The sequence below is a fragment of the Pan troglodytes genome, chromosome 3, assembly GCF_028858775.2.
Source record: "Pan troglodytes isolate AG18354 chromosome 3, NHGRI_mPanTro3-v2.0_pri, whole genome shotgun sequence".
Taxonomy (NCBI): domain Eukaryota; kingdom Metazoa; phylum Chordata; class Mammalia; order Primates; family Hominidae; genus Pan; species Pan troglodytes.
The window spans coordinates 88,837,302-88,864,359 of NC_072401.2; the positions used below are offsets into that span (position 1 = coordinate 88,837,302).

At 39.0% G+C, this 27,058-nt stretch overlaps 1 protein-coding gene across 1 annotated transcript in view; it reads right to left on the reverse strand.

Moving 5' to 3' along the window:
- Positions 1 to 8,718: 8,718 nt before the first annotated feature.
- SPARCL1 (SPARC like 1) overlaps positions 8,719 to 27,058 on the reverse strand; it is a 54,320-nt gene continuing 35,980 nt past the window's right edge. Inside the window, 7 exon segments of the mRNA NM_001098566.1 lie at positions 8,719 to 9,187; positions 14,791 to 14,939; positions 15,734 to 15,882; positions 17,781 to 17,917; positions 25,607 to 25,727; positions 26,094 to 26,212; positions 26,951 to 27,023. Of these exon segments, the coding sequence (NP_001092036.1) occupies positions 9,159 to 9,187; positions 14,791 to 14,939; positions 15,734 to 15,882; positions 17,781 to 17,917; positions 25,607 to 25,727; positions 26,094 to 26,212; positions 26,951 to 27,023 (777 nt within the window). The 3' untranslated portion in view covers positions 8,719 to 9,158.

Consider the following 27,058-nt stretch of genomic DNA (forward strand, 5'->3'; position numbering starts at 1 on the left):
GGGAGGAGGATCACTTGAGTCCAGGAGTTCGAGACCAGCCTGGGCAACATGGTGAAACCCCATCTCTACAGAAAATACAAAAATTAGCCCAGCGTGGTAGTGCGTCCCTGTAGTCCCAGCTACTCAGGAGGCTGAGGCTGGAGAATCACTTGTACCTGGGAGGTGGAGGTTGCAGTGAGCTGTGATTGCACCACTTCCAGCTTGGGTGACAGAGCGAGACTCAGTCTCAAAAAACAACAACAGAAAATCATAATAGGAGTATTATTACTTGGAGTTAATATGCTGAAATATACATAACTTTTTTGTATGTTACTGAATCCGCCTCATCTTATGTATTTATCACTAATTCAGTAAAATCTTTTCAAAAGTAAAATTTAAGCAATTCCTTTATACCATGACTGTAACCTTAAATCTATTTCAAATGCTTCTAGGATATATTACATTTCAATAAGAATGCATTTTACCCCCACTAATGACAAATGTAAGCATAAAATTTTAGAGGTGAAATGGACTTTGTAAATCATCTGTTGTCACTGTTTTATATTCTAGAAGAGGATAAGGGTCACAGGAGTTAAAGATAATTCCAAAGTATTAAAGGGCAGACATGGAGCTTACATCTCCAGATCATTTAACTTCAAATTAAGTGCTTTTTCTACTGGTTGGTCCCTGGGTTTATTCTACACAAATAAGGAAAGTTTCAGGTCTTAGGTAATTCAGTTTTCAAGGATATGTGAAATTTGAACATTCAATTACTCAAATCAAACAAAATATCAATAACTAATGGTCCCCCAAAGAGAATGTTAGCCAGTAATTATTGGTATCAAATTCTCCGCAATTAAATCTAAAGAATTTTCAAGTTTTTGTTTTGTATTAGTTTAAGTATTTCCTAAGAAAGCTTTAAGTATAACCACCTGATTTGGATTGTAAGGAAAAGGAATAGAAATCTACAAAAAAAAAAAAAAAAGTAAATTGTGAATGAAACTGTGAACACTTTCTCTTGCTTTTTCTCATTTATTCATACATTCACTCATCCTTCCACCCATCTATCCATCCATCCCTACAATATTTACTGAGCAATTATTCTATATCTAGGGTTTAGGGATAGCAGTAAATGACACTTAGAGAGCTCACCTTCTATTTGGTGGAGATTAGAATCTAGTGGGTTCAATATAATATTTTCTTTCAAGAGGTATGGTTGTTCTTCTTAATTCATCTAACTTAAAGTCCAGGAATCTGTCTTAATGTGTTGATAGTTTTTACAAATCTACCACTTTCCCTACAGTAAGTGTTACTTTCTTTGCTTGCTTTGAAGATACTAGTCTGCCATCTGGTGGTAGGAAGAGTTTCCATTTCACAGAAGAGTGATTCTTTTAATTGTCATATAGATTTAAATAAATTTAAATTTAAATGTTAACAGCGATTCCTAAGTTCTAATCATAAACCAAGACTCCAAGATTTTGCATCAGTTTAAAATAAATCTTGCCAGGGCGCGGTCGCTCATGCCTGTAATCCTAGCACTTTGGGAGGCCGAGGCAGGCAGATCACTTGAGGTCAGGAGTGAGTTCGCCCAGCCCAACTAACATGGTGAAACCCATCTCTACTAAAAACACAAAAATTAGCCAGGCATGGTGGCTACACGGGAGGCTGAGGCAGGAGAATTGCTTGAACCTGGGAGGTGGAGGTTGCAGTGAGCTGAGATTGCACCACTGTACTCCAGCCTGGGCAACAGAGAGAGACTCTGTCTCAAAAAACAAAAAAACAAAAAAACCAAATTTTAGCAAACAATAGGGAAACAATGCACCTAGTCCTGACTAGAACCAAAATAATTAGCAATTAATTATAAGTGCAAGAATAATATTTAGAATTTAACAGCTGGGATTCAATCAGAACAAGTAAAAACATTAAAGGAGAAGAAATGTTCTATTGAGGACTAAGTTTAGTGACAAATTTTTAAAAGTTGAGAGAAACACAGTTTGAAATTAAATGCAAGCAAAGGGAAGGTGTTTATTAAATTTAGATATAAAAACAGTTACACAAAATCATGTTTGTATATTTAAAAATATTTAGGAGATCAGACAATATTAAGCAAGATGTAGTTTTAAAATGTTTGTGAGCTGGGCATGGTGGTGTGCACCTATAATCCCAGCTACTGGGGAGCCTGTGGGAGGTGGGAGGATCACTTGAGCCCAGGAGTTTGAGACTAGCCTGGGTAACATAGTGAGGTCCTTGTCTGTAAATAAGGGGTATGTGAAGTTTTAAAATGTATGTGATTTTTAAAGAAAAAAATCATTGCTTAAATACTTATCCAAATTTAACAAGGCCCCAATCTGTGTTGCAGCATCATTATTTTAGACTAAAATAATTTTCTACCCCCAAATTGCCTTGTGCTTTTCAAGTCTGCAGCCATGCACTTGCTGTTCCTCTGCCTGAAATGTTTCATCCATTTGTCTTCCTTCAAGACCTGGTTCAGATACTGTCTTCTCTGAAGTCGTTGATCCATAGCTTTGTATTTGTGTCTCGAAATACTTATCAAATTACATTGTAGTTTCCCTTTATGAGTCTCTCTTCCTCATCAGATCTGAACTTATACTGTTTGTACCTCAAGCACTCACCGTTGACTCTATAATGTAGTCGACTTACAAAAGTGTTATATATAGAATAAAGGCAACTCTATTGTGTATTTAGCATTGTTCCAAACTTTATTGAAAAAATGTTTTAAGAATCCAGATATTAGGAGAGCCTGGAGAGAGTCCAAACAGAAAAGCAAAATAACTATTTTGCTTGAACTTGGGAAAAAGTTATAGAAAGCTGGGGGAAAAAATCTTCTTAGAGAAAGAAAGCAACAAGGTGAATTTGAAAAAGCAAAAGAATGGATATTATAGAAAGAAGTATTCTCTTCATAAAGAGTAAGCTCGTAACGGTCAAAGTAATTCAGCACAAACACCTTTTTAATAGTAAGTGCAGAGAAACACTGCGAGAGGGCACTGAAGATTTGGAGGGAAATTTGCTAGCCCCTTGTCACGTTCCACTATAAGCTATATGGGAGAGAAGTTTGAATAACTGATTCCTGGGGACTGCCTAAAGCCTCATATTTCAGTATCAAAATTTGGAAAGTTTCATAACCACCATCCAACAAATAAATCCTTTTAGCTATTTCAGATTCCCCAAACCCATGCTTACCAGGGGCGGTTGCGGAGGTAGGGGAAACAGGACCTGAGGGAAAAATGGTGGTACTTGTGGTGGGTAAAAGATAAATCTCTGTAAAAAGAAACATGATGTCAGTCATTTCAGACAACGGCAAACTTTTAAAATGATGAATGCATTATTTAAAAATACAATTAGAAGTTCACCTGTTCACTGGAACTTTCAGCATATTGTTCGAGCTTGCAAAACAATAACAGCAACAAGGTAAAGCAGCATATGGAAATACATTATCCACTAAAGAGAGGTTTTGTTCTAAAGGAGAATAAGTAATAAGCCACTATAGAGCATTATACCCATCAGTAATGTAACTTCACTTCTGAAATAAAAAGCAGTCGGATATCTAATAGGGAAAAGTTTAATTAATTTTGTGCAATGATTTGGAAGACCAAGGCTTTTTGCTTTTAAATTTATATCCAAAGAATGCTTTTATTTACATTTCTTAAGATTAATTCCATATTACATGAATATTTCCTTTTGTAAATCTTTGAATGGTGTTCTTGATTTAGTTCTCAGTAGTTATAAACTCAAAGTGAAGGGAGTGTGGAAATGTACACTTAAGTTCTGCACCCCAAACACAAATTTTGAAAGCTCCCTCACTTCTTCAAAAGCTCCTTTGATACAAAGTGTGCAGGGGAGAGAGTTTCTTGCCTACTTGGTGCCCTCATATTCAGACTAGTAAACCCAGATTAGACTCAGTGGATCTCATTTGTATATAGTCAGTTGATGACAAAATGTCTATATAGGTGAAGTTAATGATGTTCTGGGATTACAGTATTTCATATATTCTTAGATGCTATCATTGTCAAAAGCACCATTATTTCATAAATTACCAAAAAAGAAAAGCACTGCTGTTAAGCTGCCATGACACTTTATCAAATTGTGTTTGTAAGACACAGCTCAATTTCAGAGCTGCTAAAATATCAAAAAGTACATATTAGAATTAATGAAATATGTATACTGCAACATTCCCATCAGCCTAAAGAAACAGGCAATACAAATTGTTTGGAATTTTAGACCACGATACTTGCCAGCTTTGGCAAAAAGGATTGTGGTCTAAAGAAACAAATTAGGTTTGTTATCAAGGGCACTATAGATGAATGTAGCTTTTTATCCAAATCTGGTTTTCAAAAATTGGACTTTAAAGGTGTGTCTGTATGATCACTCAAATATAATTCAGGCATAAGTTGTTTTTATATTCATAATTTAGTAATCAATGTAAGTTATCTTAAATATTTCCTTCTTTAAAATCAAATCTACAGTGAGGTAGATAGTCCTTTGGTGTCAGAGCATTTCCATGTAACAGCCTTTTAAGAAAACATGAGATGGTTTGGGGCAAGGGCATTACAAATGAAACTCAATTCAAACTGCTTAATTTAGACCTGGGTCACTGCAGAATATTTGTTCTATATCACTGAGTTTATTGAGAACATCCTATCTTTCAAATAGGACCCTTCTCTGCCTTAGATGCGTTAAAAAAATCATCTCCATGCAACTCTGAGGTGTTCCTAGGACTCATTTTATAGACAAGGAAACCATGGGTTAGTTCAAAGTCACACAGCTAGCACATGGCATATGAAGCTGAGATTTGTACTGGGCAGAGTCTTGGACTGACAAAGAGTGGTGAACTCCTAGTTCTATGACTTTCCTGGGTTCCGCTTTCCTCTTTTGTGAAATGAAAAGCTAAGACCTGCTTTCTAGCCGAGAAATGCGATGACTCTAAATCTGAAATTGAGTCAGCAGCTGAGGAGGGTGTACTCACGGGGATGGGCAGAGCAGTGGCAGTGCTCAAAAGGCCAGCCAAGATGAGAAATTTCATTCTAAAGGTCGACCCTGGAATTGAAGGGGCAGGAGATCATTTCGAGTTTTTTTCTATATAAGTCCTATTCCTATTTAGAGGTGTTGAAATAGTGGTCAAGATAAATCCTGCCTCCAAACAGGTTTTGTAAGCCTACAAGAGTGTTTTTAAAAGCTTTGAATTCCTTAGACAAGACATGCACTGTTTAGCTCCCAACATAGCCCATTACTTTCTACTTTCTTATAAAGTTACAGTTCGGCCTATACACTGTACATGTTTGGTCCCTGAAGTTGCGTTTGTGATCTCTACACACAAATCTTTTTTTTTTTTTTTTGAGACAGGGTCTTGCTCTGTCACTCAGGCTGGAGTGCAGTGGCACAATCCTAGCCTCCTGTACCCTCGAACTGCTGGGCTCAAGTGATCCTTCTGCCTCAGTCTCCCAAGGAGCTAGGACTACAGGTGTGCACCACCACACTTGGCTAATTTAAAAAAAAATTTCTTAGAGATGGGGTCTTGCTATGTTGCCCCCCTGTTGCAAGGCTGGTCTTGAACTTCTGGCCTCAATCGACCTTCCCACCACAGCCTTCCAAAGTGCTGGGATTACAGGTGTGAGCCACTGTGCTCAATTCTACTCACAAATCTTTAAACACCAGTGTTACATCATGCTTATTATTAGTAATTGATCACTACTGGCTAAAATGAGAGGAAAGTTTTTATGTAATACACAAATAAATCCACCTGAAGCTTATACCTCTGTGAGACTTACCAGGCCTTCATATAGTCTGGTTGCTGTTATTGCCAGTTATAGTTCTCGGGAAGGAAATTGTATGGGAAAAATTTTGTAAGATGTAATGGGTTGGTAGAAAATCAGCACAATATGAGTAAATTCAGATTCAATAAAGGAAATCAACTGGACTTTTATTGGTCCATTGGTTCTGAAAGGAGACATTTTTATGTTTTAAAAATCGCATTTAATTCAAATTAACTTACCTTATGAGTTTCAAACAAAATCACTGTATTCTGGAATTGGATTTTTAAAGAAAAACAACTTTATCATGTTCTTATTAAGACTTATCTCCAGCATTTGAGGCAAGTTATATCTATAAATCACACTTCATCTGTTATATATATCTAAAACCCAACTCTGATTTCAATCTTAGTGCTACTTTGCCTGAATTTAGGCAACTTATTTCCCTTCTTTTCCTTTTTCATGTTTTTTTCTTTGTATTTTTCTTCTTTCTGGATTCAAACACTAATTTCTTTCTTCTTATTAGAAGTGGACCTATTAGAAATCATTAAATTACCCAATACAAGAATATGTTACATTCTTTTATCTAGTGCATTAGAATCAGTCCAAATTATACTATATATCTCTTCAATTACCTTTGCTTCAGTGGCCCTTGGAGCAACAAATTCAAGAAGCAGTGTGATCACCTAGAATCTCTATGCCCATCTAGTATTTAAGCCATGTTACTAATGCCTTTATGGTTATGGGCAATATGAGTCACAAAATTCAAAGCTAAACTGAATAATTGCTTTCACACCAGGAGCTCCAACTTCCAAAATATCTCAATTACACAGAGGTAGACTTGCAGACTGATTGCTGAGAAAATAACTTCATCTCTTAGGTTGGGATTAGAGTATGTCTTTATCACAAACAACCCACAATTAAAAATTGTTACCACCAAGAATATTAACGTGCCTCTATAATAGATGAGCTAGCTGTACATGTAAGAGCCTTAAATGATACAGAAATTTAAGGTTTGAGATGTTCTCTTATTAAATATTTTTCATTTCAAAATGAATATTATTTTCAAACAAAATTTTTTAGTAGATATTGAGGTGGTTTCCTTACCTTGGTGTTAAAATCACTTTTCACTATTCTAAAATATTTTTGAAAGTTGTCTGAGGGTAAAAGATACTTTAGGCCTAATTAATACCTCTGAATACAACTTCACTGTTCCCAACAACCTAGTTTGTAATTAGCTAAGACCTTTTCAGCTTCATATAAAAACGTTCTGAAATTTGGAATAGTTCCTAAAATTATTTCTGTAGTTGGAAAAAATTACAAATAATACTTAATTCGATTTTGATTAATCAAATTGAACTTAATTTTTTAGAAAGGACATAGTATGATATGGTTCTAGTTAAGGTAATTGGCCAGGTATGGTGGCTCACGCCTGTAATCCCAGCACTTTGGGAGGCCGAGGTGGGCGGATCACGAGGTCAGGAGTTCGAGACCAGCCTGACCAACATGGTGAAACCTCGTCTCTACTAAAAATACAAAAATTAGCTGGGCATGGTGGCGCACGCCTATAATCCCAGCTACTGAGGAGGTTGAGGCAGGAGAATCGCTTGAACCCAGGAGGCGGAGGTTGCAGTGAGCTGAGATTGTGCCACTGCACTCCAGCCTGGGTGACAGAGCAAGACTCCATCTCAAAAAAAAAAAAAAAAAAAAAAAAGAATAAGTAATTTATTGAGCTATGAAAGAGATAATGAATGAAATTTTGAAATACTCAGAGAAGATTATTCTGATAAAAAAATAAACTATTCTGTAAATATCTTTCAGATAAAATTCCTAGGGGCATGTTCTCTCAGTGACTATCACAGATAAGGTTTGTAACAACAACAACAACAACACATTTTTGATTATTTGAAAAAATAGTAAAAGATAATTGTATTGATATCTTTCATTTCAGCTAGAAAAATATGTAAAAAACCATTTTCTTTCAAATAGTCAAATAAAGTGGGTGACATGTCCTTTTATTGCCTCACTTCAGAACTTGGAAAACTATATTATGATGTCATATTTTTGTGATCTAGCTTTTACTGTAATAGTTGCCAAAGAAGAGCGCAAATAAAAAGACAAATTTTTGCTTATGACAGGTTTTTCGCTATCAATTTACATTAATAATATTTAATCTCTTTCTACATTGGACAGCAAGACGCTTTATGGCCCTCTACCTGTTTTACCCTTACATTTTCTTTATTTTGAGGCAATGATTATGTGAAATTTTTGCAGGGCCGCCCTCTTCCCCAGCACACATGCTCAACTGCACAAAAAGTTAGAATTAGTTGGATCAAGCAGTGCATAATCTTTCACATTTTATTTTCATTTATTTATTTTTTGAGACAGAGCCTTGCCCTGTCACCCAGGCTGGAGTGCAGTGGCACAATAGCTCACTGCAGCCTCGACCTACTGGGCTCGAGTAATTCTCCTACCTAAGTCAACCAAGTAGCTGGGACCACAGGTACATGCCACCACGCCTGGCTATTTTTTAAGTTTTCATAGAGACAGGGTCTCTCCATGTTGCCTAGGCTGGTCTCGAAATCTTGAGCTCAAGGAATCCTCCCGCCTTGGCTTCCCAAAGTGTTGAGATTACAGGTGTGAGGCTCTGCACCCAGCTTGTTCTACATTTTAAATCAAATTTGGTAAAAAAGCACTTGATATTAGTTTTTTTCTGTTTAAACTTACATAATGATGAAGGACATTAATGAGCAGCTCTTATCTTACCACTGAGTATTTGTTTCCTGTAAGAGATGTCTCACCCTTTTTCCTCAACCACACACACACACACACACACACACACACACACACACACACTTAAGGTAGTAGGGTTTAGGAAGCACAATTATAATTTGACATGAAGTGTGAGTCTTGGGTTGATCTTTTACATTTGATTGTCTAAATAATAACTGGAAATACACTTGCATAAGCATTTGGATTTTTATGGACTCTTTATTAGGGTATTAAGATATTGAAAATAATACACGTAAACCACAAAAGAGTAGCATTCCATTTTCTTGAAGTGCACATGATATTATGAACAATACAAATGCATTATTTTTATCATTAATAGTTTAATCATTAATTATCTCATAAGTCAATGCAGAGAGTGAAATTACTATGAATTAAACTTCTGTTCACAATATACAGTATTTTGCATATGTTGACTTTACTAAATTGTACATTTTTGTTTCCAAAGTTAATGTTAAATACCTGGTGCATAGGTTATTGTCAAGCAATTACTCTCATTGTCTTGTCATACATGCTAACATTTTGCTAAATATAAGTCTACAAGTATCACAGCTGCATAAATTTCTGAAGTGGTTAGAACAGAGGAGGATGCTGGAAAGTTGAGTTCTTTAAAATCTTCATTCAAAACAAGAGATTTTCATCTATGTCCTCTATAAAAAAACAAGAAGCAAAACGACACTTTTAGAAAGTAGCCAGAGTAGTAGCACAAACAATATTAGAGTTGGGGGATTAGAGAAACCATCTAATAAGGCAGTATAATGGTGATCCTCAACTTTGGTAGGACATCAACATCACTCATGAACTTTTACAAATATATATTTTTAGGCCTCACCTCTGGACTCTAGAATCAGAATCCCTAGGGGTGGACTAATGGCATGTAGACATTTAGAAAACTCTGCAGGTAATTTGGCTGCAGGGTTGAGAACCACTGATAGAGGAAGAGCAGGTTAATGGGAGGTCCAGCCAAGAAGTGCCCAGTATACTAATCTAGAAGGTGAGCTGAAATATAATGGAAATAAATAGAAGTGTAGTGCTAGGTTATTCCAGTTTTTAATTGAGTATCTTGTGAAAGAAATTGTTGCCATACCTGTGGAAGAAGACAGCATCCTCTAGCAAATATAAGATCACTCCTTACCAACATGGCCCACCCTAACAAACTATTATACTACTCTGTGTGGGCACTAGGTAATTTTCCTGCTAATAATCTTTATCTAGCCCAGAGAATGGGAAAGATTATGGACTTTGATTTTTTTTTGAGTACTTGCTTCATATGTAAAATGGAGATAATAGCTTCATTACTTATACGTTTACTTATATTTGCACCCATAGCCTTTGTCTTCTTTCTGTTGCTCAGATAAGAGATTGTCCTTTTTCTTGACGTTAAGGCTAATTCCTCTACCTATGCTCAAGATCTCTTCTGACCTTCACAAGATTCTCCTTTTACTTTCCTCTTTTTTTCTTACATCCTTCTTCCACCTTTCCTTTTTTACTAGACCCTTCCATTAGCATTTAAATATGTTTCATATTTAGCCTCTAGAACAGTGCCTGCATTTATGTAGACCATCTGTAAAGATTTCTCTTTTTTTTTTTTTTTGAGACGGAGTCTTGCTCTTTCACCCAGGCCCGACTGAAGTGGCGCTATCTCGGCTCACTGCAAGCTCCGCCTCCCGGGTTCACGCCATTCTCCTGCCTCAGCCTCCCGAGTGGCTGGGACTACAGGCGCCCGCCATCGCACCCGGCTGATTTTTTGTATTTTTAGTAGAGACGGGGTTTCACCGTGTTAGCCAAGATGGTCTCGATCTCCTGAACTCGTGATCCGCCTGCCTCAGCCTCCCAAAGTGCTGGGATTACAGGCGTGAGCCACCGCGCCCGGCCTGTAAAGATTTCTTGAGCAAATGAATGAGTAAATGAAAGGAGTGCTCAAATCTCTTTTATTCTAAAAAATGCTCCCCTTTTTTAGAAAATGCTCTGTATCTTTTCTAGGTCTTTCCTGCACTCAAACATTCACTCCTTACCCTTTCTAATCTCCCTTTTCTTCTCAACCCATAGAATGTGACTTCCATCTCTACCATTCCACCAAAACTACTCTAACCAAGGCCACCCAGGATATCCTTATTTCTTTCATCTTCTTTGACATCTCAGTCGCATTTGGCACTGTTAATCTCTTCCTCCTCTTTGAAACACCTCCTTTGCATGGCACTATCCCGGTTTTCTTCCTTCATTTCAGGAGAAACTTCATTCTCCTTACTGAATTCTTTCTTCCTCCCCTATCCATCATCTAGATGTTGTTGTTTCTCAGTGCAGTGTTCAATCCTAGACCCCTTTTCATGTAACTCAATGAGTTTTCCTTGGGAGAATTAATTCCCTTCCCTGGTGTCAATTATTCTCTGTATGCTTATAATCCTCAAATATGCATTTCAGTTCCAAAACCCTGTCTTGATATATAAGCGGCCAACAAATATATATAAAGTTCCACGTTACTAGTCATCAGGAAAATTTAAATCAAAACCATCTCACAATAAGATGCCATTTCACACCAGTCAGAATGGCTATAATTAAAAAGTCTAAAAACAGCATGCTGGTGAAGCTGCAGAGAAAAAGAATGCTTAGACACTGGTAATGTAAATTAGTTGAGCCACTGTGGAAAGCAGTTTGAAGATTTCTCAAAGAACTTAAAACAGATCTACTATTCAACCCAGCAATCCCATACTGGGTATATTTATAAAAAAATCATTTTATTAAAAAGACACATGCACTCATATGCTCGTTGCAGCACTATTCACAATAGCAAAGATATAAAATCAATGTAGGTGCCCATCAGTGGTGGGCATGGTAGGGATAATGGTAGTTTTGATGGAGTGGTAGAGATAATGGCCAAACCATAATTACTTTTGCATGAAACTAACACTTAGGAGACAACCTAATACTTTACAATTCAACGTATCTAAAATGGAATTTGTCATTTACTCCAAATCCACTTCTGTTCTTGTGTTTTCTCAGTGGAAGATGCCTCTATTTACCTCTATTTACCCTGCCTGCTCTGAGCCAGGGACCTAGGCATTGCACTTCTCTTTTCAATCTCTCACCTGTTTGCTCTCGGCTCCCACATATTTCCTATCAAATATTGTCTTATTTCCACATGCTATATATTTGAGTATGCTTATATCTTAAAATATATCTTGAATATGTTTACTTCTCTTTTTTTTCCCCCTTTGGTCACTCCCCTAGTTCAAGTTCTCATCAGCTCTTGCCTGGGTTTACCACAGTATTCTCTCAACAATTCTTTGGCCCCGCCACAATGTAACCAGGGGAATCCGTCTTAAATACAAACCCAGGGAAATCACTGGCTTGTTTGAAACACTTTGGTGGCCCCCCAGTACTCTTAGGATAATGTCTTTAAATGGCTTAGGGGAACTTGCGTCATCTGAGTTGTTTACCCTGTTAGTCTCACTTGGAGGGTTTTCTGATGATTAGCATGGGTATGTGTCAATGCATGGTATGCACGGGCACAAAATAAATGAGGACTCCTGCACCTGTTACCTGAACCCCATTTTTACAGATAAGGAAAATGAGACTCACTGAGGCTAAGCAACATGCCCTAATTCACACAGCTAGTTAATAACAGCTATGTGAGGAATGTATGAGCACGTCTATCACTGGCAGTTAAAATTCAGGAAAACATTGGCTAAACTTTATCTTCTCCTGTAGATTTCTCAGCCTTGAAGGAAAGAAGGGTATACTTACAAATAAATTTGTTTTTCTTTAGCTACATTCCAAAGCAGTAAGTTGTTTACGTGTTCTGACTGAATATTTAATATCTGCTTTATTGGTTTATTATGTGATAATTTTTTCCTTTCTTCAAAATAAGGCAATGATGGCCAAACCACAGTGCACAAACAAGATCATTAGCAGCTTTGTAAATGACTGGATTTTAAGCCCTTCCTGCTCCTCCCAGACAACCGCCCAGCGGAGCCTGGGTGAGCTTACACACTGAAGAGCTGCCAGAAGCTTTGCAAAAGGAAGAATGAGATGCAACTGGTTTTCTTAAGTAAAATGGCCTCTGTTTAAATTTGCCTTTTTATCAGTCCTTTAAAATCACCTGTCATATAAACAGGCATCCATAAATACATCCTATCCCAGCTGAGTTTTCCCATCTAGATAATGGTGGGCAGGGCAGGACAGAAGGATACATTTGAATTTTTATAAGTACTCTGCTTGTATCATAGATGTTAGAAAGACAATTGACATCCAACCCCCTGTGGTCTCCTTCTCCTCCTCCTGCTGTAGCAGGATTGGTCAGTGTGACCAATAGAATGAGGCAGAAATCATGATATATAACTTCTGAGGTTAGGTTATAGAAGACATTGGGGCCTCAGTCTTGGCTTTTTCTCTCTTTCTGCATAGTCACTTGCTCTGGAGGAATCCAGATACCATGCTGTGGGCAGCCCTGTAGACCGGAGGCCTACACGATGGGATACTGAAGGCTCCTGCAAAGAGCCATGGGAGTGAGCTTAGAAGTAGACCCTTAGCTGCAGTCAAGCCATCAGATAACTGCCGCACTGCATGACCCCTTGACCACAACCTAATGAGAGATCCTAATCCAGACCCATCCAGGTTAGTTACTGTGAGATTCCTGACCCTTGGAAACCGTGAGAAAGAATTTAACCTGTTAAGTTGTGGGGTGATTCACTGTGCATCATAGACAACTAATACACAGAACTAGGTACTTACAAAAATATACATCCTTTCACAGAATGTTTATTTCACAGAATGATATTGCAAGGAAAAGGACTGACCCTCTCTGCTTACCTATTTATTAATAAGTAAATCCTCATACTTTCACCTCTTCCTCTCTAATTTCAAGGCATTCTACATATGCATGGGGGATATTTTAAAAATGAAGTTTGCACAAGTTATTTCTTTTTGGGAACTTCTGACATTTGATGAACTGACTTTCTTTAATGGCTTAGCTGCATGTTTATCCCAAGGGTATATTGTAAACATGAATGAAATCTCTGTTTCAGAGATTTGATGTTCACTGTTAATTTATGTTCTGTGAGTGGTATTTTTCTTATTTATTTTAATTGACAAATAAAAATGGTATGTATTTATCATGTAAAACATGACCTTTTAAAATATATATACCTTATGGAATGGTTAAATTGATCTGATTAACGAATGCATTACCTCACATACTATCATTTTTGTGTGTGTGTGGTGAGAATTGCGAGTAGATTTGAATGCTCATTGTTTGAACATCTTTCACTTTTTTTTTTTTTTTTGAGACTGAGTCTCACTCTATCACCCAGGCTGGAGTGCAGTGTTGGGATCTTGGCTCACTGCAAACTCTGCCTCCCGGGTTCAAGCAATTCTCCTGCCTCAGCCTCCCGAGTAGCTGGGATTACAGGTGTGTGCCACCAAGCCCGCCTAATTTTTGTATTTTTGGTAGAGGCGGGGTTTCACCATGTTGGCCAGGCTAGTCTCTAACTCCTGACCTCACGTGATCCACCCACCTCGGCCTCCCAAAGTGCTGGGATTACAGGCATGAGCCACCGTGCCCAGCCTTTCATATCTTAATTATTGAAAACATACCTGCCCATAAAATTCAAGCCTAACTTAAGGAAAGAAAAGGAAACATATTAAGACATAACCCAGCAAAACAAGCATCTAAATTTAATTTCCTCCACTGCAGGAGTAAAGAAAGAATACTCTGATCTACCCTCCCACAGCTCCCATTCATCGAGGATGAAGCCATGGGTGAGTTTTGGGTTAAAGGATTATCCCGGCACTAATTGTGATGTAAAATCCAGTCTTTAGTGTGTTGGTAATGGATTCTGAGATGTTCTGACATCTCCCATTGTCAGAAATGGGCTTGCTTTTTTATTCTTTACATGTAATTTTGAAAAGTTTGGCCCAAGGCCCAGGTTAAGGTAGGATATGAAATAAGGAAGGACACAAAGCCTGCTGAGATTTGGCCCAACTCTGGATTCACACGTCTTTCTAGGCTTAGCTGACTGTTGAGACCTCAATGCATGTTCACCCTTGCTACCCTTTGAAAACAGTGCCATAAAGGTAGTAAGAAGTGACTTCGCAATGACAGCATGTGCACCAAGGGAGTCCTATCTGGGAAGCTGCCACCTTGTTTCTAGCTTCCAATTTGAACATGTGGCAGGACCTCTCTATGAAGCATGCAGGGCTTAGGGCTTGTCTGAGGAAGAAGACATCCCTCTTCTTTGGCTGGTGATGAATTTACCTTCTTTAATTCCAAAGCAGTGGCCCCACTCCTTCAGGGTGATGTGCTTATCCTTGTTGGGGTCACACTCCTCAAAGAAACGGGTTATGCAGTGTTCCATGGGCACCAGAGATGCTCGCAGAGGAGCAAGTTCAGAATGTGTCAAGACTCTGCAATGAAATACATGGCATCCTATTAATTGAGTAGCTTGTGCATGAAGATTTAACTCTCAGGCTCACCAAGGACATTTTTCTCCCATAAGGTTGCTGTATATGTGATATAAATAGAATACAGATAAAAACTGCCAACGAAATAAAGTATTTGTGGGTAAGGTTGACAGCTTTTGGGATGTTGATTCACAAGGTTTCTGTCTTCACAGGAACTGTCCTTCCCCCACCCTAAATCTATAGGGGTGTACCCAGCAGTCATGTTGGTACAACCTGGTTCTCATCCACTGGCCATACCTGATTGTTTTAGATGTAGTCACTTGACCCACATTGGGCCAATCTTGGGAATTTACGATCAAGAATGAGAAAGTTGGAGGAGTATCTGTGGGAAGCTGGACCTTAACATGTAAACTTGGGAGCTGTGGTGTAGCCATATTCTGCTATCTTCACAGCAGCTTTTTTTTTTTTAATGAATATTACATAACTTTGATAATTGTGATAAGGGGACTTCAAAAAGTTCATTGAGAAATGGAATTAAAAGATAAAATTATAAAACATAAACTTTATCAACATAAGCTCTATCAAGTTTCAGACTTTATTATTATTATTATTATACCTTAAGTTCTAGGGTACATCATACACAGCAGCTTTGTGTTTAGACTCCTAACCAGGCATTTCAGTATTCTAAAATGGAACTGGGAAATGTCCTAAATCTGTTTAGATTTTCCTTTTGCATAGATATGTAGATATTTTATCAGAGAGATAAATCTAGAAATGGAAAGGTAAAGAGTTCTTACCTATCCATAGGGTGTTGGTCAAGTTCACTAAACTGCCAGTGCACAGGATACACATACATGTGGTAGTTTTTCTTAAAGTCCCTTAAGAGAAGGTCAATGGGATGGTCCCCAGCCAAGAGCCTCTTTTCATCCAGGTAAATTTTCTTGACCTGGGATTAGGAAGGCAGAAGACTGTCAGAGAATCAGACAAATGTAATGGACTCGTCACTTGCTAAACTTTACTTGAAGAGTGACAGTAACACGATAGGGGAAAACAAGCTCAGGACATCATGTGCAACCAAATGAAATTCCTTCCAATCAATACTACAGGCCTTTCTCATGTCTACACAGAATAGCACCTGATGTAAGAAACCTCTGGTTTTTAGAAGAAATTTAAATTCTTTTTTAAACTTTTAAATATTTTAAGTATTTTTTGCCTCTTTCTTTTAACCAAGTAATGTTCGCTGCTTTTTTTTTTTTTTAAACTATGAGGTTTTAATGAAAAGGGCTGAATTGACTAAGGTGATTAGTTAGTGAAAAGTGCTGCTCCTTCCCCCGATGACAGAGTCCATTCTTAGTCTTCTAGGTCATCCATCCAGTGCCCACTCAGTCTTGCTTTCACCCTGGTGTGTTATTGCTTGGCCAGCCCCATTGAAATTTCCCTGTTTCATAGCTAATACCCTCAAGGCTCTCTGTGACAAGGTATTCAAGACGGGGGCTAGAAATTATTCTTGAGCAGTGCCTGTGAAACTCTCAGCTTGTGATGTTGCCTCTTATTTCACTGAGTAATTGGAAGCAAACAGGACCTCCACCTGCTCCCAGAACCACAACTTTGCTCCCTGCGACCTTCCTGTGCTCCTAACCTAAGTACAATCCCTCTCCTCTGGGTGGGACATGTATCAAAGAACGCCCTCTGGCAGTTGTGTGCATTCTCTGCTCCCCACTAATATTTCCTTCTTGACTGGGTTATTTCCAGAAGCATGCAAACATCCTCTACCATCTTCCACTGCTAGGTGGGACTCTTGAACTCACTTTCCACTCCAGCTGCCACCCCATTTCTCTTTATCTCTTCATAGCAAAACTCCTTGAAAGGATTGTCTATACTTGCTGCATCCATTCCTCCTAGTCTCTGTTGAACTCTGTCCACTGGAGCTTCCCTCCTAAAACATGCTCCCACCCCAGGAACAGCTCCTATCAAGGTCAACTATGACTTTGACATGCTAAATCCCTGGCCAATTCTCAGTCTTCAACTCATAACCTATAAACAGCATCTGACACAGTTAATGCACACCCTCCTTCTTGTTTTATTTGTCTTCACACCATGTTTAATCCCAACTGACATACTTATACATATATTTGCTGATTTGGTTACATTTACATAAATGCTTATTTTACTATATATAATTGCATATATGCATATATATGTATATACAAATATATGCATATACAAACATTACATACGCACACACATATATACTTATTTGTTTAGAGTCTGTCTCTTCACCCAGAATGTAAACTCATGAAGGCAGAGATTTTCTTTTCGTTGCTGTATCTCCAGTATTTAGGTCAATTTCTGGCACCCAGGATACACTCAATAACTATCTGGTGAATGAATTTTCTCTGGAAGCTTTTGGAATCAATGTTCTGTACTTTTTAATCTTAATATATTACTGATATTTTGAGTAATGGATTTACTTTATATCATACATCTATGTCTGGCCTATGAGAACAAAACAAATGCTTAGATTTAAATAAGATGTTTGGACTGACTAGATCAATGCTAAATTTATATTAACTTTGCTCAACCAGAGCTTGCTCTAGGTAGGAATTGAAGAGCCCTAATTCAGGCCACTGACCATTGGGAAGAATGGGGCGGTTTGGTGGTGTCTGAAACCTTGTGGCGTGAATGGTGACATCTATTATTCTGTTAAGCCACATGGGCTAACCGGGCATGGGGAAGCATAGTGGGCTTTTGCCAGTATGCAGAGGTAGGTAGCCCCCCCACCACGTCTTTCTTCCTCATGCCCTGTAGACAGACATTGAAGAAGCTAACCTGTGGATAACTTACTTTATTTCTCTGCTTCTCATTTAGATAACCAGCGTGTTCAGAGTTGGCTTCATAAAGCTGCATGAGGATATTCTTGAGCCAGTCTCTCATCCGTAGAGGAAACTGAATCACTTCAAAGTCCGTACAAGTAGGAATAGCTGTTACAAGCAGAAAACGTACTGTAATCTTTCGGCTTATTCGTGTCCTATGGCAAGTCCTCATAATAGGAAGCTTAACGACTTCTGGCAACTGACAGAGCTTTCTCAGGGCCCCATTATTATTACAGTGGTCTTCAGCCCTGGCAGCAGCACAACAAAATTGCCTGGGGTTTTAAAAAACATACCAAATGCCAGCTTCCAATCAAGTAAATTCTGATGTGATTGGTCTGGCGTGAAGTCTGGGCATCAGGATGTTTTTAAAGCTCCAAGATCTATTTGGATGTGCAGCTAGGCCCCAGAATCACTGCTGTAGAATCAGAGTTGAAATTTGTAGGTGGAGGGCACAAGTGCTATTGAATAGAGAAAAAGGTAGCTATTAGCTGATACTACGGTAAGAAATAATGCTAAATCTCAGTGGCTTAAAGAAACAAAAGTCAATTTTGCAATCCTGCTACAAGTCCAATACAAGTTGGCAGGAGGGCTCTGCTCGTTGCAGTCTCCCCAGAGCTCAGGATCACTGCCGTTTTTTTTTTTTTTTAATTATACTTTAAGTTCTGAGATACATGTGCAGAATGTGCAGGTTTGTTACATAGGTATACACATGCCATAGTGGTTTGCTGCACCCATCAACCCATCATCTACATTAGATATTTCTCCTAATGCTATCCCTCTCCTAGTCCCCCAGCCCCTGACAGGCCCTGGTATATAATATTCCCCTCCCTGTGTCCATGTGTTTTCACTGTTCAACTCCCACTTATGAGTGAGAACATGCAGTGTTTGGTTTTCTGTTCCTGTGTTAGTTTGCTGAGAACGATGTTTTCCAGCTTCATCCATGTCTCTGCAAAGGACGTGAACTTATCCTTTTTTATGGCTGCATAGTATTCCATGGTGTATATGTGTCATATTTTCTTTATCCAGTCTATCACTGATGGGCATTTTGGTTGGTTCCAAGTCTTTGCTATTGTGAACAGTGCTGTAATAAACATATGTGTGAATGCATCTTTATAGTAGAATGATTTGTAACCCTTTGGGTATATACCCAGTAATGGGATTGCTGTACCAAATGGTATTTTTAGTTCTAGATCCTTGAGGAATTGCCACACTGTCTTCCACAATGATTGAACTAATTTACTCCCACCAACAGTATGAAAGCATTCCTATTTCTTCACATCCTCTCCAGTATCTGTTGTTTCCTGACTTTTTAATGATCGCCATTCTAACTGGTGAGAGGTGGTATCTCAATGTGGTTTTGATTTGCACTTGTCTAATGACGAATGATTATGAGCTTTTTTTCATATGTTTTTTGGCCGCATAAATGTCTTCTTTTTGAGAAGTGTCTGTTCATATGCTTCACCCACTTTTTGATGGGGTTGTTTTTTTCTTGTAAATTTGTATCTGTTCCTTGTAGGTTCTGGGTATAAGCCCTTAGTTAGATTGACAGATTGCAAAAATTTTCTCCCATTCTGTAGGTTGCCTGTTTACTCTGATGATAGTTTCTCTTGCTGTGCAGAAGCTCTTTAGTTTAATTAGATCCCATTAATCAATTTTGGCTTTTGTTGTCATTGCTTTTGGTGTTTTAGTCATGAAGTCTTTGCCCATGCCTATGTCCTGAATGGTATTGCCTAAGTTTTCTTCTAGGGTTTTTATGGTTTTAGGTCTTATGTTTAAGTCTTTAATCCATCTTGAGTTAATTTTTGTATGAAGTGTAAGGAAGGGATCCAGTTTCAGTTTTCTGCATATGGCTAGCCAGTTTTCCCAGCACCATTTATTAAATAAGGAATCCTTTCCCCATTGCTTATTTTTGTCAGGTTTGTCAAATATCAGATGGCTGTATATGTGTGGCATTATTTCTGAACCATCTGCTCTGTTCCATTGGTCTATATATCTGTTTTGATACCAGTACCATGCTGTTTTAGTTACTGTAGCCTTGTAGTATAGTTTGAAGTTAGTTAGCGTGATGCCTCCAGCTTTGTTGTTTTTGCTTAGGATTGTCTTGGATATATGGGCTCTTTTTTGGTTCCATATGAACTTTAAAGTAGTTTTTTCCTAATTCTGTGAAGAAAGTCAGTGGTAGCTTGATGGGGATAGGATTGAATCTATAAATTACTTTGGGCAGTACAACCATTTTCACGATATTGATTCTTCCTATCCATGAGCATTTGTTTGTGTCCTCTCTTATTTCCTTCAGCAATGGTTTGTAGTTCTCCTTGAAGAGGTCCTTCACATCCATTGTAAGTTGTATTCCTAGGTATTTTATTCTCTTTGTAGCAATTGCGAATGGGCATTCACTTATGATTTGGCTCTCTGCTTGTCTGTTATTGGTATATAGGAATGCTTGTGATTTTCATACATTGATTTTGTATCCTGAGACTTTGCTGAAGTTGCTTATCAGCTAAAGGAGATTTTGGACTGAGATGATGGGGTTTTCTAAATATACAATCATGTCATCTGCAAACAGGGACAATTTGACTTCCTGTCTTCCTATTTGAATGCCCTTTATTTCTTTCTCTTGCCTGACTGCCCTGGCCAGAACTTCCAATACTATGTTGAATAGGAGTGGTGAGAGAGGGCTTCCTTGTCTTGTGCTGGTTTTCAAAGGGAATGCTTCCAGCTTCTGCCCATTCAGTATGATATTGGCTATGGGTTTGTCATAAATAGCTGTTATTATTTTGAGATATGTTCCATCAATACCTAGTTTATTGAGAGTTTTTAGCATGAAGGGGTATTGAATTTTGTTGAAGACCTTTTCTGCATCTATTGAGATAATCATGTGGTTTTTGTCATTAGTTCTGTTTATGTGATGGCTTACACTTATTGATTTGCGTATGTTGAACCATCCTTGCATCCCAGGGATGAAGATGACTTGATTGTGGTAGATAAGCTTTTTGATGTGCTCCTGGATTTGGTTTGCCAGTATTTTATTGAGGATTTTCGCATCCATGTTCATCAGTGATATTGGCCTGAATTTTTTTTTTTTTTTTGTATATCTGTCAGGTTTTGGTATCAGGATGATGCTGGCCTCATAAAATGAGCTAGGGAGGAGTCCCTCTTTTTCTATTGTTTGGAATACTTTCTGAAGGAATAGTACCAGCTCCTCTTTGTACCTCTGGTAGAATTCAGCTGTGAATCTGTCTGGTCCCCAGCTTTTTTTGGTTGGTAGGCTATTAATTACTGCCTCAATTTCAGAACTTGTTATTGGTCTATTCAGGGATTCAACTTCTTCCTGATTTAGTCTTGGGAGGGTATATGTGTCCAGGAATTTATCTATTTCTTCTAGATTTTCTAGTTTATTTGTATAGAGGTGTTTATAGTATTCTCTGATGGTAGTTTGTATTTCTGTGGGATCAGTGGTGATATCCCCTTTATCATTTTTTATTGTATCTATTTGATTCTTCTCTCTTTTCTTCTCTATTAGTCTGGCTAGCTGTCTATCTAGTCTGTTAATCTTTTAAAAAAACCAGCTCCTAGGTTCCTTGATTTTTTGAAGGGTTTTTCGTGTCTCTATCTCCTTCAGTTATGCTCTGATCTTAGTTATTTCTTGTCTTCTGCTAGCTTTTGAATGTGTTTGCTCTTGCTTCTCTAGTTCTTTTAATTGTGATGCTAGGGTGTCAATTTTAGATCTTTCCTGCTTTCTCTTATGGGCATTTAGTGGTATATATTTCCCTCTAAACACTGTTTTAGCTGTGTCCCAGAGATTCTGGCCCGTTTTGTCTTCATTCTCATTGGTTTCAAAGAACTTCCTTATTTCTGCCTTAATTTCGTTATTTACCCAGTAGTCATTCAGGAGCAGGTTGTTCAGTTTCCATGTATTTGTGCAGTTTTGAGTGAGTTTCTTAATCCTGAGTTCTAATTTGATTGCAGTGTGGTCTGAGAGACTGTTATGATTTCCATTCTTTTGCATCTGCTGAGGAGTTTTTACTTTGAATTATTTGGTGAATTTTAGAATAAGTACAATGTGGTGCTGAGAAGAACGTATATTCTGTTGATTTGGGGTGGAGAGTTCTGTAGATGTCTATTAGGTCTGCTTGGTCCAGAGCTGAGTTCAAGTCCTGAATATACTTGTTAATTTCTGTCTTGTTGATCTGTCTAATTTTGACAGTGGGGTTTTAAAGTCTCCCACTATTATTGTGTGGGAGTCTAAGTCTCTTTGTAGGTCTCTAAGAACTTGCTTTATATATCTGGGTGCTCCTATATTGGGTGCATATATGTTTAGGATAGTTAGCTCTTCTTGTTGCATTTATCTCTTTACCATTATGTGATGCCCTTCTTTGTGTTTTTTGATCTTTGTTGGTTTAAAGCCTGTTTTATCAGAGGCTAGTATTGCAATTCCTGCTTTTTTTTTTTTTGCTTTCCAATTCTTGGTAAATAGTCCTCCATCCCTTAATTTTGAGCCTATGTATGTCTTTGCACGTGAGCTGGGTCTCCTGAATACAGCACGCTGATGGGTCTTGACTTTTTATCCAATTTGCCAGTCTGTGTCTTTTAATTGGGGCATTTAGCCCATTTACATTTAAAATTAATATTGTTATGTGTGAATTTGATCCTGTCATTATGATGCTAGCTGGTTATTTTGCCCATTAGTTGATGCAGTTTCTTCATAGTGTCGATGGTCTTTACAATTTGGTATGTTTTTGCAGTGGCTGGTACTGGTTTTTCCTTTCCATATTTAGTGCTTCCTTCAGAAGCTCTTGTAAAGCAGGCCTGGTGGTGAAAAAATCTCTCAGCATTTGCTTATCTGTAAAATATTTTATTTCTCCTTCACTTATGAAGCTTAGTTTGACTGGTTATGAAATTCTAGGTCGAAAATTCTTTTCTTTAAGCATGTTGAATATTGGCCCCCACTCTTTTCTTGCTTGTAGGGTTTCTGCAGAGAGTTCCACTGTTAGTCTGATGGGCTTCCCTTTGTGGGTATTCCGACCTTTCTGTCTGGCTGCCCTTAACATTTTTTCCTTCATTTCAACCTTGGTGAATCTGACAATTATGTGTCTTGGAGTTGCTCTTCTTGAGGATTATCTTTGTGGTGTTCTCCGTATTTGCTGAATTTCAGTGTTGGTCTGTCTTGCTAGGTTGGGGAAGTTCTCTCGGATAATATCCTGAAGAGCGTTTTCCAACTTGGTTCCATTCTCCTCATTACTTCCAGGTACACCAATCAGATGTAGGTTTGGTCTTTTCACATAGTCTCACATTTCTTGGAGGCTTTGTTTATTCCTTTTCATTCTTTTTTCTCTAATCTTGTCTTCACGCTTTATTTCATTAAGTTGATCTTCAATCTCTGATATCCTTTCTTCCACTTAATCGATTTGGATATTGATACTTGTGTATGCTTCACGAAGTTCTCGTGCTGTGTTTTTCAGCTCCATCAGGTCATTTATGTTCTTCTCTAAACTGGTTATTCTGGTTAGCAATTCCTCTAACCTTTTTTCAAGGTTCTTAGCTTCCTTGTATTGGGTTATAACATGTTCCTTTAACTCAGAGGAGTTTGTTATTACCCATGTTCTGAAGCCTACTTCTGTCACTTCCTCAAACTCATTCTCCATCCACTTTTGTTCCCTTGCTGGCAAGGAGTTGTGATCCTTTGGAGGAGAAGAGGCATTCCTATTTTTGGAATTTTCAGGCTTTTTGTGTTGGTTTTTCCTCATCTTCATGGATTTTCTGCCTTTGGTCTTTGATGTTAGTGGCCTTTGGATGGGGTTTTTGTGTGGATATCTTTTTTGTTGATGTTGATGCTATTCCTTTCTGTTCATTAGTTTTCCTTCTAACAGGCCCCTCTGCTGCAGGTCTGCTGGAGTTCCCTCAAGGTCCATTCTAGACCTTGTTTGCCTGGGTGTCACCAGCAGAGGCTGCAGAACAGCAAACATTGCTGCCTGTTCCTTCCTCTGGAAGCATCGTCCCAGAGGGGTACCTGCTAGATGCCAGCCAGAGCTCTCCTGTATGAGATGTCTGTTGACCCCTGCTGGGAGGTTTCTCCCAGTCAGGAGGCATGGGGGCCAGGGACCCACTTGAGGAGGCAGTCTGTTCCTTAGCAGAGCTTGAATGCTGTGCTGGGAGATCTGCTGCTCTCTTCAGAGCCGGCAGGCAGGAACATTTAAGTCTGCTCTGCCCACAGCCGCCCCTTCCCCCAGGTGCTCTTTCCCAAGGAGATGGGAGCTTTATCTATAAACCCCTGACTGGGGCTGCTGCCTTACTTTCAGAGATGCCTTTCCCAGAGAGGAAGAATCTAGAGAGGCAGTCTAGCTACAGTGGCTTTCTGGTGCTGCCGTGGGCTCCACCCAGTCCGAACTTCCTAGCAGCTTTGTTTACACTGTGAAGGGAAAACCGCCAACTCAAGCCTCAGTAATGGTGGATGCCCCTCCCCCCACCAAACTGAAGCATCCCAGGTCAACTTCAGACTGCTGTGCTGGCAGCAAGAATTTCAAGCCAGTGGATCTTAGCTTGCTGGGCTCTGTGGGGGTGGGATCCACTGAGCTAGACCATTTGGCTCACTGGCTTCAGCCACATTTCCAGGGAAGTGAACAGTTCTGTCTTGCTGGCATTCCAGGTGCCACTGGGATATGGAAAAAAACTCCTGTAGCTAGCTCGGTGTCTACCCAAATGGTGGCCCAGTTTTGTGCTTGAAACCCAGGGTCCTGGTGGTGTAGGCACCCGACGGAATCTCCTGGTCTGTGGATTGCGAAGACTGTGGGAAAAGCGTAGTATCTGGGCCAGAATGCACCGTCTTTCGCAGCACAGTCCCTCACAGCTTCCCTTCGCTAGGGGAGAGAGTTTCCCGATCCCTTGCAGTTACTGGGTGAGGCAACACCCCACCCTACTTTGGCTCCCCCTCTGTGAGCTGCACCCACCGTCTAACCAGTCCCAATGAGCTGGGTACCTCAGCTGGAAATGCAGAAATCACCCTCTTTCTGCATTGATCTCACTGGGAGCTGCAAACCAGAGCGGTCCCTATTTGGCTATCTTGCCAGCCACCAATGACGTTGCCATTTTTTGAGGCCACTATCTCAAAGAGAGTTTGTGGTGGCAAAGGAGCAGAGGATGGAGAACCATACCCCAGCTCTTGAATGCTTCTGTCCAGAACTCACATAGATGACTTTTTTCACATTTCATTGGACAAAGCAAGATATATGGTCATACCTAACGTCCAGGAGGCTGACATGTTTCATCCTCTCCTGTGTCTGGAAGGGGAGGAGACCCAGAAACATTAGCGAGCACTGCTAATGTGGAGAATCACTTAGTGGTAAGGGGAGCCAAACACAATTGAGAATATCCTGGGGAAGGAAGACAGCCTTAAAATACTTCTGGAAAAATGTGTTGTCAGAAGACTTCTTGGCAAAGGCTTAACTTAAATTGGGAAAAGGGCAAATAATGTAGCAAAATCCCAGTGATTCAACTCTGTGATTAAGTGGATAGCATTATCATAGTGGTTCTGAGCCCTGGCTGCACATTAGAATTGTCTAGGTTACTTTAAAAACAAATAAAAAAAACAATGTCACGATTCCAACCTAGTTCAGTTAAATCAGAATGTCCTACGGTTAAGGCCTGAGAGTTCTTATTTTTTAAGTTTCTCCAGTTGATGATTTTTGTGTTCAGAACTACATCAGCTTTTCCCTGTTTGCATATAGATAATTCAGGCATGTCCAGATTCACCCCAAGCCCTCTCAGAGATGATGGTTGACAGGAGGGACATAATCTTACATTTGCAGGCTCCAAAATAATCCAGCTGGAGTTGATGCCCCTTTTTGGTCCCCTCCAATCTGCATTTAGTAGCGAATAGATGACAGGAGCTAGCATAGGTCTGATTGTCAGTGCCACAAACCTATGGAAGATAAGTAGAAGAAAAAGCTGATAGAGCCAAATGCTCACTGGAAGACACTCTGCTCCTTAAAGCTCATATGCTGATAACAGTGCTGTGCCAAAGATGCGGTCAGGTAGGTGAGACTATTAAAATCGTAATTGTTCCATTTGGCATCAAAAAAATCAACTAAACTGTACCAACGGTGATGACAATTTAGCTCTAGATAAGCTCAGTAGAATGAAAACTGCAGATGTTCCAAATATCCCAAATAACCAAATGATAACCTAGGTATCTACCTTTTTTAAGCAAAAATTTCAATGGCAAATATTTTTATTTCAGTCACTAACCTTTTGGAGCCACTTAAAGACTATTTTGCAGAATACTTACTTGATCAAGGGGTTTTGTTGGAGGACAAGTCACTGGATCCTGGCAGACACAGTGAGGTTTTCCCTGTTGGTCTGCCTTACAGATGTGGCCTCTTTTACACTGGAAGCTCATGCAAGAATCTAGCAGAAAAGATTGGGCAGGAAGCATGGACAAAGTTAAATTGAGTATGTAAATACAAATTCACTCAACTAGTTTCATTTTCACTAATGGGGGGAAATTTTGAAGTCCTTGAAATTTGCAAATTTGGAAGTGGGAAGACATTGGAATCCTCTTTAATTGATGTGTTAATGTCAGATGGAACCTTCTATTTTACATGATAATTTTACAGATTATTTTACATGATAATCTAGATTTCCTCTTGCAGCAGTTTGGATTGGAGATGTGCAAAGAACAGACAGCTCTTCTATGCCTGAGACGGTCATAGTCTGAAGTCCTTAGTGCAACGTTGTGCAAGCTGGTCAGAAGTGAAATAAGGCTGAAATTCAAAATGTTTGTGATAGGGGGAGGAATAAGGTCCTTTATCAAGTATGGGATATAAATTCACCAGCAAGTTACAGATTTGAGAATAAATAAGATAGAATTAAGTCTTTTCAGAAGCAAAAGGATTTAAGGAAGAACTCTAGCCCTTTCACTAATATCTCAACAGGGCTTCCAGTTTGCAAACACATTTACCCATAGTTGTATATCAAGTATGCACAAGAAAATGTCAACAATTTATGGGAGCATTTCCTTGGGGAGGACTGGGGAGAGAAAAAATTCTGTGCAGCATTCACAAAGGATGGAGGGGCAAGCCCAAAGTGGCAGATTCCATTTCTTCCTTGATACAGTCACAAACAGCTTGCTTCATGCATACTTACCCACACCATGCACCCTCATGTTGCCTTCACTTGACGTTTCCTCCTCATTTGATGAGTTCTCTGCTTTCTTGGCCTTTAGAATAACAAGAGCAAAAGTTAAAATCTACT